Source organism: Gossypium raimondii, chromosome 4, assembly GCF_025698545.1.
Source record: "Gossypium raimondii isolate GPD5lz chromosome 4, ASM2569854v1, whole genome shotgun sequence".
Classification (NCBI taxonomy): Eukaryota; Viridiplantae; Streptophyta; class Magnoliopsida; order Malvales; family Malvaceae; genus Gossypium; species Gossypium raimondii.
This window is the reverse complement of record NC_068568.1, coordinates 46,505,607-46,523,421: the sequence shown is the minus strand read 5'-3', so window position 1 is coordinate 46,523,421 and position 17,815 is coordinate 46,505,607. Positions and strand designations below refer to the sequence as shown.

Genomic DNA, 17,815 nt, shown 5'->3' with positions numbered 1-17,815 from the left:
TTGTAATCACCACCGCTATATAACACACACACATAGTTTCATCTAAAACACATTAGAAATATTATGGGAAGCTTGCAAGAAGAAGAACTGGTTCAAATGGTTCAAGACTTCATAGAATCAGAACCATCTTCACCCATAGTTCCTTCAAACCACCTTCAATCTTCTAACCGTCTTGCTCAACTTTCTACTTTACAGGTACATATATATCTACATATTTCCCAATGTTTTGGTTAATCTCTAGGTTTTGATTTATGTGTTGGGACATTTTTACAGGAGATTCTTAGGTGTAGAACAGATACTGAGAGAAAGGTTATTGAGATTGTGTTGAAGCATATTAGAAGCAAAAGGGATGTCCAAAAGTCTAGTGGTTTGAAGAAGTGGCTTGCCATGAGGCTCAAAATGAATGGATTTAATGCTTCTTTACGTCAAACATGTTGGGTTACGTCCTCAGGATGTCCTGCTGGTATGTCTCTCCATCCATTTCTGGTTTATATAAGAATACATAAATATAGTTTTTGATTTCTGCTTCTAAATTACATGAACAGGTGATTATGAATATGTTGACATAGTGATGGAGAATGAAAACGGTGAGACGGTGAGGTTGATAGTAGACATAGATTTCAAGTCCCAATTTGAACTTGCAAGGCCTTCACCAACCTACAAGGAGTTGACAGATGCTCTGCCATCCATCTTTATAGGAAGTGAAGAAAAGCTGAGGGAGATTATATCAGTGGTTTGCTCGGCTGCCAAACAGTCGTTTAGAGAGGCAGGGTTGCATGTACCACCATGGAGGACCACTACCTACATGCACTCCAAGTGGCTCTCTGCCACTCCTAATGTTAACGGTGATTTTGGCAAAGTAAATGGGGAACCTAAACCAAGAGGTGGAGCGCTTGGTTTTAGCAAATGGACACCTCCAATGGTAAAGCCTAAGACCCAGAATAGGGAATTGGGTGGTGGCGGCTCTGCCTTGTCCAGTCAGTTTTCTAACATGGGCATAAACTGCTGCTAATTTTTTAGCTGATAGATTCTCCAATTTTGATCTATCTAAGTCCCAAACTGTACTCTTTATCTTATGTTAATCCAAATTTGGAGTTTTTCTTTCTTTTCTTTCTTACTACTAAATATCAGCAATGACATTGACGGCACCAATGATTTTCATTGTCATCTAGTGCTTTTTTTTTAATATATTTTTTCCATCATTTACTATGAATTTGATGTGAGCGGTGGTTATTCGAACTATTCAATTATTATTTTTAATAGTTTAATGTCACATTAATAATTTTATTTTTAATTTTAAAATTTTATTTAATTTTGATTTTTTAAAATAAAAATATAGAAATTCAAGATGAAATTACTGATGTAGTATCAAACTATCAAAAGGAGATATAAATAATGTGATATCACTGTTTCATACAATATTTTCTCTAAAAATAATAGTGAATCCTTCATATATGGTAAACCATAATAATTAGAGTGAATTTTACTTTTAATATATACTATATAAAATAAATTAAATTAGCTCTTTTAAATTTAAATTTAAATTATTTCTATTTATTAAATTTTGTATATAATTTATTGTACATTGCGATTTAGTATGAATAAGTGATTAAAAAAGTGACGGTAAATTTTTCTCTAAAATTTGAATTTTAAAATTATTATATCTGAACGTTTAATAAAACGACTAAATACATTTATGATTATACAAAAAATTTACAATATTATTATAACTACCTCAACAATTTTCCCATTTGGAATTTTTTGAACAAAATCATAAACATGAAAATCTATACATTATATCATCAAATGCTCCTCCTAAACAATCTCTCCCTTAATCAATCATACTTAATTATAAACAAAATATAAAATATAACAAGTTGAAAGATAAATGAGTCATAAACATATAAATGTTTGTGAATGTAAGTTCATCTCAAATAATAACAGAAATAGCATATTGCTAAATTAAGTTTAAAATAACGCTATTCTCCTTTATTGTTAAAATGCTCACTTTTTTTGTCGAGTTTTGTTTGTCGTTTTAGATCATTTAGGATTGATTTTCTTATCGTATTAAGTGCTTGCAATCACTTCAGATATGTCGTGCTTGAGTTGTGACAAAGTCGATTGTCAACGTGTCACAATGTTCTATTAATGCTGAGGCTAAAGTCTTTGTTCTGTTGATAGAACTTGTCTTTCATCATTTACGACGAGTGTTTGTTATTTTTTTCTCTAAGTTGTAAAAAGAAATTACCATACTGATACTAATTTTGCTTAGCCAGAATGTCATTGTTTAAGTTTGGAGCATGATACTTACTGTTCCGGGCTATCTTGATTTGGGCTTTTAGTTGTGCAATGACTCTGTCTTGAGTGGCAATATTAGCAGCCAAGTGTTGTATCATTCGTTGATCAAACGCAGCTAAGGTACTCGTAGTGCCAGGGCCAGCGCCAAATGGTTCAAGCATTCCTTCTTTAGCTTCAATATCCTCGAATGGAACCGTGCCTGAATTGGCTTTAGCATGCTTTCCTTCCAGCCATTTGTAAGAGAATTTAAGCTCTACAGGCATCTTTTCATATTTTTAAATAACATTGAAAAATTTGGATTTTGATTAAAAAAATTTTGAAAAACCAAAGGGGGAAAAGTTAAGCAAAGCCCAGGGTGCACAATTTTCAGTGTGTCGGTGAATCTCCTAGTAGATAGCCTCCCCCAAACCAAGTGGAATAACTTCAACAATCCTCCTTAGGATTGTAGCCATCCTCTTGTGATTGTATTCCTCTAGCTATTAGGAATCCAGTTGCGAGTTATGGAAAACAAAGCAACATATGTTGGCTCAAGTGTTGAGAAGCCTGCAACTTCACTTTTTGAGGCCAAGTGGGGTGAACTCCATTAGTGATGGGGTTGGCCATAGCATCAAACGACTCATCCAACTCTATGTCATTCTCAATAGAATGATGTTGCAGTTTCCAAATTTGTGCTAGCCAAAACTTGCACCATCTCCTTCTGACATCAGCCTCGTTGTAAAGCTTGCTTTGGGGATCCTTGTGTCACTTCAAGAGATTTTCATAGAATTCCAAAACCACCTCATTAACATATGGTTTCACAAAACTTAGCCAAAAATATCATTCTTTTCAAGAATGACATCAATGCCACCATCAACAAAACTTATTTCATCAATGTTTAGGTGAGAAAGGTTTGGTATCTCGTTTTCAACAACTGCCTTGGTAACCTTTCTCAAGTTGTCAGTAGCTTTAACATTGTTGGAGCACCAACTCTTCAATTTCTAGTTTCTTTCTTTGGAAGTAAGAAGGACATTTAGTACGAGCCATTCCACCAAGATACAGTTTCTTGAGAGGCACATTCTCATTAGGCACAATTTCAGACGAGCTTGAGGCTGACCAGATCTTTTTTCATTTGGGGGCTGAAGGAAACAGTGGTGCTTTGGCCTTGCTTTTTGCACATTTGTGGAGCCCTTCAATCTCCTTGGTAGCAATAGAGCGAGTCTTTTGCCGTTCAACTTGAGCAGTAACAGGGGCAGTGTCAACTTTTGTACCTATACCAGTGGTCACTCCAATCTCCAAATTTTCATAACCACCAGTAATGATGTTGGATCCCTCAGAACCAACAACGGTTGTATCACCAACAAGATTAGGATCAAGTTCAGTGATATTGGTAATGAGTTCATCAGTAAAAGATGAAGGATTGTATGTTTGCTGGGTAGCCATATCAACAACAGTTTCTTGAACAAAATGGGAATTGGGGTTACCCTGTTGAACCGCAACTTGAATAAGAGTTTAAAGTCGTTCTTCACACATATGAGAAGTGGATTTTCTAGCAACCTCCTTGGACAGATGAATCTCAACATCAGGGTTTTCAGAAGTTGTATCTTTCTTTTCAGCAGTAGCCACATGTTTCTAATCATCAACGCAAACATAATATTTTTTTCCGTGCAAAACCCGAACAACAAACACTATTCGAATCTGGTCATCTCTAACCATCAGACCATCGCATATGTTTTTTGTCGAATATTTATTATTATTTTTTGTCGAATTTGTTTAATTGGACAAATACATAAATATTTATTATTATTTTTTATCACAAATAAAGTTAAACTCAGATACCAAATTGACATTAGTGTGAAATATAGGTACCAAAGGGTATATTAAACCAAAAGACGCTTTATACCTAAACTCTGGACATAAACCCTGCGGCAGCCGTTTAGTGGAGGAGAAGAAAAAGGGTTTTAGGATATTTAGTTAGGTTTTGTTTGAAAGTGTTATGGAGGCCAGTTTAGGGGAAATTCCCTTTGGCATCGACTTTCATCCTTCAAAAGAACTTGTCGCTGTTTCTCTCATCACCGGAGATCTTCATCTGTATTCTTCCTCTCCCTCCCGCCCTTCTTCAGTTTCTTTAATATTTCAAATATAGTGATTATTGAGATACATTCTCTTTTACAGATACAAATATAATACAGATGATTCCTCGCTACAAAGGTACAAAATTTTCATCTTCCTTGTTTAAATGGTTTATATTTCTTTTCATAATTAAGTTTGTGGAGGGGTCTACAAAGTTAATACCGATGGATGGAAGTTTCTGGTTCTGAATTTCTAAGAGCTTTCTTTAATTTATTTTCTGTTTAGATGCTTGGACTTACATGCTCATGCTGAGTCCTGTAGAACAGTTCGGTTTATCAATGGCGGACAAGGTAAAGCTTTTTGTTTTGTATTTTTTAAATCGGTATTTCTCTCAGTGATTTGATTTAGTGATAGTTGATTGTGTCTGTGGGTTTAGCTGTGGCTACGGGTTCAAAAGATTGTTCTATTCTAGCCACGGATGTTGAAACCGGATCAGTAATTGCTCGTCTTGAAAATGCTCATGAGTATGTTCTCACTGCATTTTGGTCTACTTTTTATCTTTTGATTTTTTTTAATTGGTTATTGAAACACTATTTTATTTGGACGTGCAGGAATGCCATCAATAGTTTAATCAATCTTACAGAATCAACTGTTGCCACTGGAGACGATGAAGGCTGTATTAAGGTTCTCTATTAATTGCTTCTATGGATTTTATGTGGTGCCAATGGCGTATTAAACATGTATCCATGATCTATCTGCTTTCCTTCTTTGCAGGTATGGGATACCCGACAACGATCATGCTCTGGCTCCATTAATGCTCATGAAGACTACATTTCAGATATGAATTTTGTATCTGATTCCATGAAATTGCTAACAACAAGGTATCTGGCTTTGCAATTATCTTAAATTATTGCCTATTTCTGTAATTCGCTTATATCTTTAAAAATTGTTCTGGTTTAGGTCAATTGATCATTTCATGAAATTTTGTTTTCTTGTGCTTTCCAATTAAGAGTGATATACGCTAAAGAAATGCCAAATTTTGAAATAATTTGTAGCTTGAACACATGCTTGTTTAAGAGAGAAATGAGTTTGTTTATTGGGAAGATTTTAACCAAAAAGAAGGGATAAGAAGGACCATGATACTTTCTTTCATTATTCTCCTTTTGCAATAAACCTGGTTGTGTGTGTCCATGCATTTGCACATGCGCATAGCATAGGTTTATCTCATTTTCCTCCTTTTCATTGTTCCCTTGTGATTACTCAGTCGTTCCTCTCTAAGAATGTTCTTCCTAATTGTTTTGTCCACACTTAACGTATCTTTATTTTTCATTGATAAGTGGAGATGGGACTCTATCTGTTTGCAATCTTCGAACTTACAAAGTAAGCTCTTGCTTGAAACCTTTATAAACTATTATATACATTTGACCGCAGAAGTTTTGCTTGGCTGTGCTTGATATGGATTTGGAAAATTGATTTATTTATTTCTTTGTTTATCATAGGTTCAGACACGCTCTGAATTCTCTGAAGACGAACTTAGTTCTGTTGTTGTTATGAAGGTATATGCATTCATTTAATTAGTCAATGATCAGTTTCCATGGTTGCACCAATTACTTTTGGTCAACTGCTCTAAAATCCACTCTATTGTTACTAAATTTTCATTTTAACCATTACTTTTATTTATGATTTCTGCCATTAGAACTCTTGGATGATAGAATATGTAGAACCTCCTTCAAATATGTGATGTAAGATAAAAAATTCCAAAGTAATGACATGGGAAGGGGAAAAAACCCATTTAGCAGGTGATATGGAGAAATAGGAAAGAAGATATTGCATATAAATTACTATGTTTTATATAAAATAGATTATATATCAAACTAAATATTGTTTTTAATTGATAATATTTTATTTTGAAATAATAGTCATTAATCTTTTATTTTGAAGTAATAGTCATTTACTCTTTTTTTTTTTTCATTTAATCATAGTTAAACCTATTGTAGTTTAATTTTAAATTAAAGGAGACCTGGATTAAATTTAGTTTCATTTGAAAAGACAAAGGATAAGGTTGGAAAAAGGAGAAAGGAAGAGGTGAAAGACAGTTGAATGAGGGGTCGGGGCTATTCTGGGGCAATAAGGTGGTCTTGAAATATTCTGTTATCATCCCTTATGTGGTAGTGTTATAGCTTAAGAGGCAGTGGATAGTCAAGTTAGCCACCCCCTCGAAATGCAAGCCAAAATTATCAGTCACCCGAAAAATAAACTTGCCAAAAAAGGTTTGAAGCGCTCTTGTTGTCTAGTGCTAAGGTGCAATGCATAGATGCGTTAAGCTGTGGCCTTGACAACACTGATTTTAGGCATTGGTCAGCTCAACAAAACAGATCCAGTGCCACAGCCCTCTATCTCTCCCCTTTTCTCTCTTATCCCATAGAACCTTCTCTCCCTTCCTCTTCACTCTCACCAATCTTCTCAATTTCATTTTCTCTCTTCTGTTTTGTGTTATCTTCCTTTTTTTTCTCTAAAATGTTAATCAAACTATTCTTCTAATGTTGTTTAGATTAGATACTTACTTAAGCTGTCATCTGTGAATTTTACTAAATATTGTTTACTTAGTTCATCATTTAAACAATATATAATTGGCATTTAGTTGATTATATCTTTTCTATTTTATTACATCACCGAGCAATTTTCTTTAACCCAAATATCAAATGTAATGGAGAGTTGGCAGTTATCTCCATGCATGGATTAATTGACTTGTACATGAAAGTGTAATGGCTTAAACAAAAAGATAAGCGAGGTGGCCTAGTTGCCAATTAATGGAAGTAGAGTGCCTTTTAGAAGGGTTTGGATTTATGGTGCTGTAGTTGCAAATGTTAAAGGCTTTGTCTTTGTGCACATTTCCCAACACCAGTCACCCTAAAATATAAATTGAACTTAATATGGAATCCTTATTTATGCCGTACATCAGCACAGAATTTATGGAAATTTAATTGCAAAGATGCCATGAACCCTTCTCTTCTAGAGGATAATGCTTCAATAACTTGGATGATCAATTTTAACGAAGGAAACAAACTGTATAGTTTTGTTGTGAGAAATCCGTTGCTGTGATTATTTTGATTACTTGACTCCTTTTCCTCTGAAGATATGAGAGAAACTCTTTCCTTTCTAAGAGAAATTATTTGTCTTTTATGTAATGAGTAATGATATCTGCTATTAAAAAACAAATAATTGCATAGTTTGTAATAATTCCTATTATAGTGAGAGTTTGAGGATAGTTCTCATAATCTAGCTTTGCTTTCTTGTCCTAACTTTATCTTAATATGCCTTGTATTTGCCAGAATGGTCGGAAAGTTATTTGTGGATCACAAGGTGGAACTTTGCTATTATATTCGTGGGGATTTTTTAAGGACTGCAGGTATTGTGCATTGAAAACCTATTATATTATATTTCTCCAAATCCTCCATGATTTTGAATTTCTCTCCCCCTTCTCCCTTTATGATATTTTCACCTAATTTTGTTCCCTGAATAAATCATTTGGTTGTCTAGTGATCGTTTTGTTGATCTTTCTCCAAATTCTGTGGAGGCTATGTTGAAGGTAAGCTGGTTTCCAAATTCTTCTAATATCAGTCGGCTTAAAATAACCAATAAACATTTTGCATTTTAATATTTTGTTGTGTCAGCTTGATGAAGATAGACTCATTACAGGATCTGAGAATGGACTCATCAGGTTAGAGTTGGGCACAGAAGGAGATATTTATTTGGATGTTGATTTGATCTGCCTGCTCTAACATTGATTTAAATTTGTTTGAATATTTCCCCAGCCTAGTAGGCATATTACCTAACAGAATCATACAACCAATTGCAGAGCATTCAGAATATCCAGTTGAGGGCCTTGGTATTATAATTCTTCCTCCCTTTGTGATCAACATTTTGCTTAACTATGTTCTTTTGGAGGTAGAATTAATTGGATCTTTGGGCATGGCTAAATTTTACGAAGGCTCCTTTTAGTTTTCCCGTTTTAACTTCCTGCTTTCGGTTTCAGAAACAAACAGCAAACAGTAGCATTTTGATACAAAAGCGATTTCTCTTTTTAGAATTTCAGATTTTAAATTTTGACATAGAAAAATATCATCTTACTTATATTTTCAACCTTTATATTTGGGTTGGTTGTTTCTTTTAAGTATTTACTTCCTTTTAATTGAATGTAAATCTGTTCAGTTTGTGTCTGATTAATCACAAAAGATAAGCAAGCAAATGGAAAATATACAAATGCAGGCCTCAAAAGGTGAAACAAAACAGAGCCTATGCTGGACGTACTTATAGCTGCTTAATATTGGCCTGTTATATATGCTTTCGTTTATTTGAAAGAATGATGTGTTTGCTTTATTACTAAGAAAGCAAGAGGCCCATGTTTAAAAGCTGGTGGAAAAAGTGATATGTTGGTTTTGCTTGTAGGCCGTTTAATATTAGGATGTTATATATGCTTATTAATGCAAACGAAAGCCTTCTCTCAGCTATTTATATAATGGTATAGGCAATATTGTTGCTAATTGGTGCTATAGAACAACTGACTACCATCTTAATTCAAAATCAGATATGCCATTTAAGCTTTTAAAAGTGTTGGTGGCTTTCTTTCTGTGCTTTTCTCCCTGTAGTTTTTGTTCTTCCTTGATTACTGAAAATGCTTGCTTACTTTTTATTATAGCTTTTTCTCATGATAGAAGATTTCTTGGCAGTATATCACATGATCAGATGTTGAAGGTATGTACTTATCTCCCCCTTTGGCTGACTACTTTTATTTATGAGATTGCAATGATATGTTGTATGAAATATTGGAAATTTATATGGTGTTATCTGGTCTGGCATACAAATGATTGCATGTGCATGAGGAACTTTTCTTTGGCACAGTCATAAACAGTATGGAGGTTATTTGCCTCAAAAGTCAGTCTGATAGCAGTCGTTGGACTTATAACAAAGTCTCTCGGTAGATTGGGATAATCCAGCTGCTCTGGTGGATGACTTTACATCTGAAAAAGATGGACTTAAATTTCTTCTTCTTCTTCTTTGTTTTTTTTTTTTTTTGTTTCTAATGCAGCTGTGGGATCTCAATGAGATATTGCAAGGTTCCGAAAATGCTGCAAAAGGTCAAGATGCCAGTTCAGACAGTGATAGTGATGGGATGGACGTGGATGATAATCCTTCTCATTCTAAGAAAGGTTTGCTCACTCGCTTGTGTGCCTTGATACTTTTGTGTAAACTAGATCATGTAACTGAGCAATATTACTGAAGTAGGGAGATATAATGGTCCATCAGTACAGCTTCCTGTAATGTGAGTGGACTAGTATTAACCAGCCTGAATGCAGCGGTGGCATTCAGTTGAAAACTTTTGGTTTCAACTGTAGCATATAATATGAAATGCCATGTGGGATTCATTTATCTTTCCTAAAGAATCTATATCCGATCTTTTGTGTCGTATCTCCATTGACTTTTGATACATGTTTGCACAGGGACCAAAACAAAAAATGCAAATAAAGGAGGACCTGGGTTTAGCGGTTCAAACAACTTTTTCGCAGATCTTTAAGGTGGGGTTTGGTTTCTCTTGTCTCAATGTTCAATTTTGGTTGGGGACGTTAGGTGGACACGTGAAAATGGTTTACTGGTGATGACTAATATGATTAACTTTATGGAATTTGCTTTCCATGTATTTACTAAAGAGTGATGTTTTTCTTATTTATTGCTACTGTACAATCATTGCAAACCAAAGTCTCTATTTTGAATTCTCGATTCCCCAAATTTATGCTGAGGTGTTGCCTAACTCTTAATTAAGGAAGTTACTTCACCATTATCTTAATCCAAACGAGAGAAATTCTTTTGAGTCGAACTCGAATTAATTATTCGTATTTATTAAGCTATGTTTTAGTTTGGTTAATTCATGACTGTTTTATGGTTTATATTTAAAAATTGTGATTGTTCTCTTATTTCTCAATAAGAACGTTAATATATATATATTAAAATTTTTATTATAATTTAATAGTATAAAAATAAAAAAATTGATAATGATAGCAAAATGTAAAGCCCAAGTTTGAATAAGTTTTCATATGCAATAATGTGAATAAAGGACATTGGAAATACGTACTAAGTTATGTAGGAGTGTGACAATACAATTAAACGTAGCATTTGCCTTTTTATCAAGAGTTGGCATATAGGAACAGAAGGAAACACTGGATACTTCATTTTCAAAGAAAGAAACAAAAATGAAATAAAACCAAAATTCCATCCTATGCAAGTATTTTACAACACCAAAATATATACATATTCTCTCTTCTTAAAGAATCTACAAAGCAACAAGTGTCTAGAAAGGTGCAGAAACGACGTCGCGCATTCCTTGCAACTCTATCTCTTTATTTCTTCTATCGTCGTCGTTTCCATCTCGTCCCTCGCAACTTCAACTACCGGCTCTAGTCCCTGTTGTGGTTCAAACAACACAAAAAATCTTCACCACTTCACACAAATAAATCATATTTCTAATTTAGATTATATGGTATGTTTGATTACTAAATAGTAAATGCGTTCATCCAATACAAATCCATGAATAAGAAAAATGATTCGAGGGTTGTTGTTTTTTTCAGTGATTGTATGAAGTAATCATGATTCCAGTCTTGCTGCGTTCTTTGCTTTGCATTCGTACATATCTTTATATATTATAATCATCAAATCCATGATACCTAATTAACAAAGTGATGTTTGCCTTATGGCCAAAAAAAGAAAAAGAAAAAAAAAAAAACCTGTGTGAAGATATTCATGGCTTCTTCTATGCTCCTGGTATTCACCACATACATGGCTGCCTCCTGTTTCAAACTCAGTTCAATCAAAACTCACTTTGTAGTCCTTTTAAAAACTAAAAGTTAAGGTTACAAACTCAGTACCCTTGCATATTGGATTTGATCAATACTCAAGGTCCTTGGCTCGTTCTCTATAGATGATGTTCTATGAATCTGCAAGCTCGATGATTCCCCTTCCATTTTCTCAGACAAACTCAGAAACAAACCCAGAATTGTATATACAAACCCTGGCTTTCTTCCAACAACACAGTTCATGTAAGATTTTCTACTTGGAACACACACAACGTAACTAAACCTTAACCTCCATATATATATATATACACGATAATGAAGCTTTGGGGCTATGGTTAAACTGCCCTACGTAATTGTAAACGTGGCAACATTTTACCTTAGATTTATTCGGGACGACGTGGCAAAGATTTGATGGGGTAGATATAACACGTGGCGACTGATGAGATAGGTATTACGGCATTAAGAAACTCTTTGGTGGGACACGAGCTTTAGGTTTTTTCCCGATTCGGGAAAGTTTCGGGCGGTTCGGTTAATTGCGTATTCTGGTTTGGCACTTTGAACCAATGATGGATCACCACGATTTATTAGGAGGTGTTATCGTTGGATTGACTGAATAGAAACACGTGGCGGGATGGGTTCCTCTCGATGTCTAGGGTTTCAAAAGCATGGAATTTCATGCACGTGACCCGCATTTTCTTTTATTCTTTTTTATTATTTTCATCGTTTTAAGTTTTATTTTTTAAGGTTCAACTACCAAAATAGTCACTTTTTTTTACCGCAGATTACATTTTAGTCACTTACGTTATCGCGTTGTATCATTTTAGTCATTGAGTCATTAATTACTGTTAACGGTGTAATGATAAGCTGACATTACACGTTAAATCATCATTTCAAACAAAAATTTTAGGTTAACTTATACAATCGGTTCTCATATTTGTTCGTTTTGAGCAATTTAATTTTTTTCTTTTATATTTTTTAACTTTTCTTTTTTTTTCTTTTTTTTTCCATTCTCTTATGTTTCTCCTTTTGTTTTCCTCCCTTCTCCATTTCTTTTAATGTAGTTTTTCTATGTTTTCCATTTGTTCAAACTAGTCCCTATACTTTTATTTTTTTGAACAATTTGATTTTTTTGAGTGAGACGAGCTTGTGGACTAGTTTTAACAAATGAAAAACATAGAAAAACTACGTTAAAAGGAATGAAGAATGGAGGAGAACAGAAGCAGAAGAGATTGGAAAAAGAATGAAAGTTAAAAGAACATAAAAAAATTAAATTGCTCAAAATGAAAAAATATAGGGACCAATTGTAGAATTTAACCTAAAATTTTTGTTTGAAATGATGATTTAACGTGCAACATCAGATTAACATTACACTGTTAATGGCAACTAACAGCTTAGTAGCTAAAACGTTACAACACGATAACGTAAGTGACTAAAACGTAATATTTCAAACATAAGTGACTAAAATGTAACATAAGGCAAACAAAAGTGACTATTTTGGTAGTTTACCTTTTTTTTAATAAACTCATCATAAGTTCTGATTATATCTATTTTTGTTTGACGTAATGCTTAGAATTAAGTATAGTCCCTCCTCAATCCATAAATAGGAGGATAATGCGCTTCAACATACTCAAGTTTACGTTCTTTTGTATCTCTAATAATGTCCATATCAACTAAATTAACACTTAATCGATAAGTTTTATTATTTAATTGAAGTTTGATGTAACGGGTTAATAAAATAAAAGCATTAATTTGATTAAGAAAATTAAATATGAGATAGATAAGATTATTTTAAATTCAAAATGTACTTTTACCATTATTAATTCAAAATTTTATATATTATAAATGGATTAAAAGAGAAATGTTTCGTTTCAAATGACCATTGTTAGCCCTCGTGACTTCGCTCATGTTAAGAGAGTTAACTATCTTTTTCTTAACATGTCAAATCTATGTTGTTGATGCAATATATACATTCATATTTAAAATTAAGGTAAACTATTAAAATAGTCATTTTTGTTTGCCTCGAATTACATTTTAATCACTTATGTTTGAAATGTTAAGTTGTAGTCACTTACGTTATTGTATTGTAACATTTTACTCACTGAGCCGTTAATTATCGTTAATAGTGTAACGAAAAGTTGACGTAGCACGTTAAATCATCATTTCAAATGAAAATTTTAGGTTAAATTATACAATTGGTCCCTATATTTTTTTATTTTGATCAGTTTAATTTTTTTCTTTATTTTTCATTCTCTTCTGCTTCTCCCTTTGTTTTCCTCCCTTCTTCATTTCTTTTAACATAGTTTTTCTATGTTTTCCATTTTTTAAAATTAGTCCACAAGCTTGCCTCACTCGAAAAAACTATATTGTTCAAAAAAATATAAGTATAGGGACTACTTTTAACAAATGAAAACATAAAAAATAACGGTAAAAGAAATGGAGAAGAGAGGAAAACAGAGGGAGAAGCATAAGTGGAAAAAAAAGAAAAAAAAAGGAAAAATTAGAAGAACATAAAAGAAAAATTTAAATTACTCAAAATGGAAAATTTTGGGGACCGATTGTATAAAATAAACTAAAATTTTGTTTGAAATAATGATTTAACGTGTCATATCACTTCTTGTTACACCATTAACAACCCAAAGACTAAAATGTTATAACATGATAGCATAAGGGACTAAAACATAACATTTTAAATATAAGTGACTAAAATGTAACCTTAGGTAAACAAAGATGATTTTTTAATAGTTTACCATTAAAATTATAACATATTTTAAATATACTCCAAATCAAATCTAAGCTAGTATTTAATACTCGAGGCAATAATTAAGTTAAAAGAAAACTTAATCGATACGATATTAATACGTTGATAACTTAATTAAAAGATTATAAATTTTAGATAATTAATTTAAAATATAATTCATAATTTAAAGATCATCAATGCAACTAACCTTTTTTTTTAAATTAATTTGGACCATTATAAAACATTAACTAAGTTGATAATTTTAGTCAATAAATTGCGAAAAAAATCAACATTTTGTAAAATAGACTATTTAATTTCGTGTTCATTTCGTCAAAAGCTAGTTTACCACCCATTTTCCTAAGTTTGACTCTTAAACCTTAACACATATTCAAATAATATTTTATAAAAAAAATATCTTTTTTATTTTTCAATGTATCTATCGGAGCGGGTCTAGTAACTAATTATTCACATTCTGTAGGTCCATTAAGGAAGTAGATGTTAGCCACGAGTTTTAAAATTGCTCCATAACTAGAGCGAGGATCGAACCGTCGACCACTGGTTAAGGTAGGAGGGACCATTGCCATCTCACAAATTTTTTTTAGGAGGCCGAAATTATATTGTAATTTATACAATAGTATAAATGTAATTTTTAAAGGATTAAATCAAAATTTTATCATTTTAAGGGCGGGCCAAAGTATAATTTAACTTTACTAATTTAAAATTTTAAAAAACTTAAATGAAAAGATTTCCATTTTAGGAAGGGTTGGAGCCCCTACCAATCCCCCTTAATTCACCCCTAGTTCTATGTCGAAATGACAAACAAAAATAATATATATTTTCCAAATTTACTTTTTAAATAATCAGACAGTATTTTAATAAAAAACCTTTTCTTCTAAAATTTCAATTTTAAATTCTAAAACTTAACTCTTAAACATTAAATTTTAAATGTTAATTACTTAAAAAATAAAAAAATAACTCTAATTAATAAATTTTGTTTTAATTCTTGATTTAAAAATTAAAACAATAATAATTGAATTTATATTAAAAATAATAAGAAATAAATCTCAAAACTACGCATGAATTTTGGTTCGATGTGTAATGTTATATATAAACATTAATGTTGTACAAGTTTATACTTAAAATATTAATTAATTCAATTTTACAAATTATTATCACAATTATCGATATAATATCATTTTAAGTATATATTACAATATAAATAATTTAAAATATTTATTTCATATAAAATAAAAATTTATAGGTAGCTCAAACAATAACCTTTGAATTTTTGTCTGTTATTTTCAAAAGAATCACGGACAGTGGCTCTAACATTTCTATTCTTTTCTTTTCCCATAAATGATCCTACTCACTAATTTTCCTTTTAATGGAAATTTTAAGAGAGTTGGTGAGAAGACCTTATCCTATACTTTAGATTTTACTTTTTAGAGTGAGGCCATATGACATGTCTCTATTGCATCACTCTAATTGGTTGCCACAATTTGAACTTCTTCTTTTTTTTACTTTAAATGAAAATTTATTTTTATTAAAAAAAATTAAAAACTATGTTCAAAATCAGTTTGTTTAGTTGTTTGAATCTTAGTTTAATTGGCATATGCATTGTTACTAATGCAGGAGGACATGATTCGAGTGTGCTGAAGCACATTATCCTCATATTTATAGATTTGGGAAAGGGCTAAGAATAGTTGTTCTTATCAAAACTTACGACCTTCTACACTAACAATAGTACTTATGCCAACTAAACTAAAAAATACTCTTTCATTTTCTATTACTTTCATATTTATTTCCACTAAAATTTTATTTTGTTATTTTCAAATTCTCTTTTTTTTTTAATATTTGCTAGCATGCCATGTTGATTACTTTCATTTGTCACGACACTTGTTTAATAAGAGAAATGGAATCCAAAGAACATGAAAAAGCTTTTAAAGATTAAGCAATAGATTTTTGCTCGATGACGCCACTTATTTTTAGCCACTTTGAGGCAAAATAGATTTGAATGTTCTTGAATTCTTGCAATATGAAGGTAAATTGTGGAGATAATGAAGTTAGTGCTCCAAGACACACTTAATAATAGTGAAAGATAACGAGAGAGATGAATTCAACGAAATAATACGAGAAGAAGGAGACGAAAGAGAAAAAACTCACGAGAGATAATATCTTTTTGTCCTTATACTTAACCCCACAAGTTTACTTCATAATGGTTATTGATTTAAAGAATGATCTCGTATTGTACTAAGTTAAATCGATGATACTTAACAACTAAACATATTTATCCTTATTCATAAAATTGTATAACAAGGTTCACAACTAAAATAGATATTATTTAATGAAGAGGAGAAAATCTACTAATAAAATACGATTTTCTTCTCTAAGCAAGACAAAAACCATATATATATACTCCTTTCCCTTCTAGCCCAAGGCAAATAAATGTGCCAAGAACACTTTCGAGATGTACAACGAATTAAATTTTGTGTTGATTACATACATACATACATACATGTCCCTCTCACCTTATCTTTTTCTTTTATTAGTTTAAGGCTATAAACTGTGAAGAAGCCATTAGACAGGCTAATGATCCATGACCTTGAGTAATCAAAAATATTATAATAGCCTGGATGATACGGTAAACAAATATTAATAATGTTGAATGGATCCCCAATCATTGTGACGGCCGCCGGCCAGAGATAATTGAAGAAACGTGTAAGACAAACACTGATTATTTTTGTTAGAAGCTGATCATGTCCCACGTTGGAGAGGAAATACCATACGGAGATGGTATTTAAGCTTGGACCAAGCGAGAGGGTATTTCGACCTTGCTTTAATAGGATCTGTTACATAGGCTCGTACCTCTGTATCTTTGTTGATGAATCCAGGCTATGTGGTGATTATTGGTCTGGTGATGCAGTTTTCTGACAGACTCTCCCTTTTTTTTTTTTGTTTTATCCTTTCTGGAATTTGCAGTCTTATTACAATCACTGTTGCGATTGTTAGTTCCTTAATTTGCAGTGTTTTTTGGTGCAAATTTTGAGGGATTTCGCCACACCATTCTTACAAGCTTCAGTCTTTCACCAGATGAACAAGTAAGAAGATGAACTTTCTCATGCCAACCCATACTCATAAACATCTCCACGACTATTTTTATGGCTCTTAGCTCGGCCTTTCCCAATCTCGTAGCCTCAATCGGCCTAGAGAACATAGCATAGGCAACTCCTTTATTGTCTCTCAATACCCCACCACTACCCGCTTCATCCTCCATTATGACACCTGCGACACTGAACTTCATCCACCCAGGGGGAGGTGGTTTCCACATAATAACGTTCTTGTTGACTGTGCTTCTCGATGAACTACATTTCATAGGCCAACACCACCAATATCCTTCCAAAAATTAACGGACATCATAAGCCGCCCTTGCCTCTATTAAAGATCTCATTTTAGGATGGAACAACTACCATATCTATCTTAATAGCTTATATATACACACAGCGGCGAAATTAGCGGCTGACAGGAGCCGACCCCTAAAATAAAACTCCAATTAATAAAAGTAAAATTTTATTTTGGCCCCTCTTAAAAATATAAAAATTTAATTTAATTTTTTAAAAATTATAAAGTTATAATCTATTAAAATGGTGAAATTATATTTTTTATAAGATCCCAAAAAAACTTTCTGATTCTACCCTTATATATATACATGCAACAAAAAGCTAAAAATGTTTATTCGAAGCATTAGTCTTCCTCGATCACGCTTTACCACACAAATCTAATCTATTAAACTTATAAAAATATAAAAATTGATTTAATTTTTAAAAATTATAAAGTTATAATCTATTAAAATGGTGAAATTACATTTTATAGTAAAATTACAATT

At 32.3% G+C, this 17,815-nt stretch overlaps 3 protein-coding genes across 3 annotated transcripts; 2 read left to right on the top strand and 1 right to left on the bottom strand.

The window, feature by feature from the left end:
• LOC105780973 (uncharacterized) lies at window positions 1-1,167 on the top strand. The gene is made up of 3 exons (XM_012605527.2): window positions 1-195; window positions 274-463; window positions 546-1,167. Exons 1-3 carry the CDS (start codon window positions 64-66, stop codon window positions 1,010-1,012), a joined length of 789 nt encoding a protein of 262 aa, XP_012460981.1. The 5' UTR covers window positions 1-63; the 3' UTR covers window positions 1,013-1,167.
• Window positions 1,168-4,177: 3,010 nt separating this feature from the next.
• LOC105780423 (WD repeat-containing protein 55) lies at window positions 4,178-10,118 on the top strand. Its single transcript, XM_012604742.2, has 15 exons — window positions 4,178-4,365; window positions 4,450-4,485; window positions 4,633-4,697; window positions 4,784-4,871; window positions 4,959-5,031; window positions 5,122-5,228; window positions 5,685-5,727; window positions 5,847-5,903; window positions 7,680-7,756; window positions 7,888-7,936; window positions 8,022-8,068; window positions 8,163-8,236; window positions 9,047-9,102; window positions 9,437-9,557; window positions 9,849-10,118. Exons 1-15 carry the CDS (start codon window positions 4,271-4,273, stop codon window positions 9,920-9,922), a joined length of 1,062 nt encoding a protein of 353 aa, XP_012460196.1. The 5' UTR covers window positions 4,178-4,270; the 3' UTR covers window positions 9,923-10,118.
• A 332-nt stretch (window positions 10,119-10,450) lies between these two features.
• LOC105778816 (uncharacterized) lies at window positions 10,451-11,478 on the bottom strand. The gene is made up of 3 exons (XM_012602577.2): window positions 11,268-11,478; window positions 11,127-11,189; window positions 10,451-10,806 (listed from the first exon to the last, which is right to left on the bottom strand). The coding sequence occupies exons 1-3, from the start codon at window positions 11,436-11,438 to the stop codon at window positions 10,735-10,737; spliced, it is 306 nt and encodes a 101-aa protein (XP_012458031.1). The 5' UTR covers window positions 11,439-11,478; the 3' UTR covers window positions 10,451-10,734.
• Between the last annotated feature and the right edge of the window lie 6,337 nt (window positions 11,479-17,815).

What these genes read in the sequence shown, in the direction of transcription:
- LOC105780973 (XM_012605527.2), top strand. Translation starts at nt 64, where the DNA reads ATGGGAAGCTTGCAAGAAGAAGAACTGGTTCAAATGGTTCAAGACTTC. An exon ending in CTCAACTTTCTACTTTACAG is followed by an intron (nt 196 to 273) that starts GTACATATATAT and finishes ACATTTTTACAG; the next exon opens with GAGATTCTTAGGTGTAGAAC. An exon ending in GTCCTCAGGATGTCCTGCTG is followed by an intron (nt 464 to 545) that starts GTATGTCTCTCC and finishes TTACATGAACAG; the next exon opens with GTGATTATGAATATGTTGAC.
- LOC105780423 (XM_012604742.2), top strand. Translation starts at nt 4,271, where the DNA reads ATGGAGGCCAGTTTAGGGGAAATTCCCTTTGGCATCGACTTTCATCCT. An exon ending in CTGTGGAGGCTATGTTGAAG is followed by an intron (nt 7,937 to 8,021) that starts GTAAGCTGGTTT and finishes TTGTTGTGTCAG; the next exon opens with CTTGATGAAGATAGACTCAT. An exon ending in TCTGAGAATGGACTCATCAG is followed by an intron (nt 8,069 to 8,162) that starts GTTAGAGTTGGG and finishes ATATTTCCCCAG; the next exon opens with CCTAGTAGGCATATTACCTA.
- LOC105778816 (XM_012602577.2), bottom strand. Translation starts at nt 11,438, where the DNA reads ATGAACTGTGTTGTTGGAAGAAAGCCAGGGTTTGTATATACAATTCTG. An exon ending in ATCAAATCCAATATGCAAGG is followed by an intron (nt 11,190 to 11,267) that starts GTACTGAGTTTG and finishes AGTTTGAAACAG; the next exon opens with GAGGCAGCCATGTATGTGGT. An exon ending in CCATGAATATCTTCACACAG is followed by an intron (nt 10,807 to 11,126) that starts GTTTTTTTTTTT and finishes GAACCACAACAG; the next exon opens with GGACTAGAGCCGGTAGTTGA.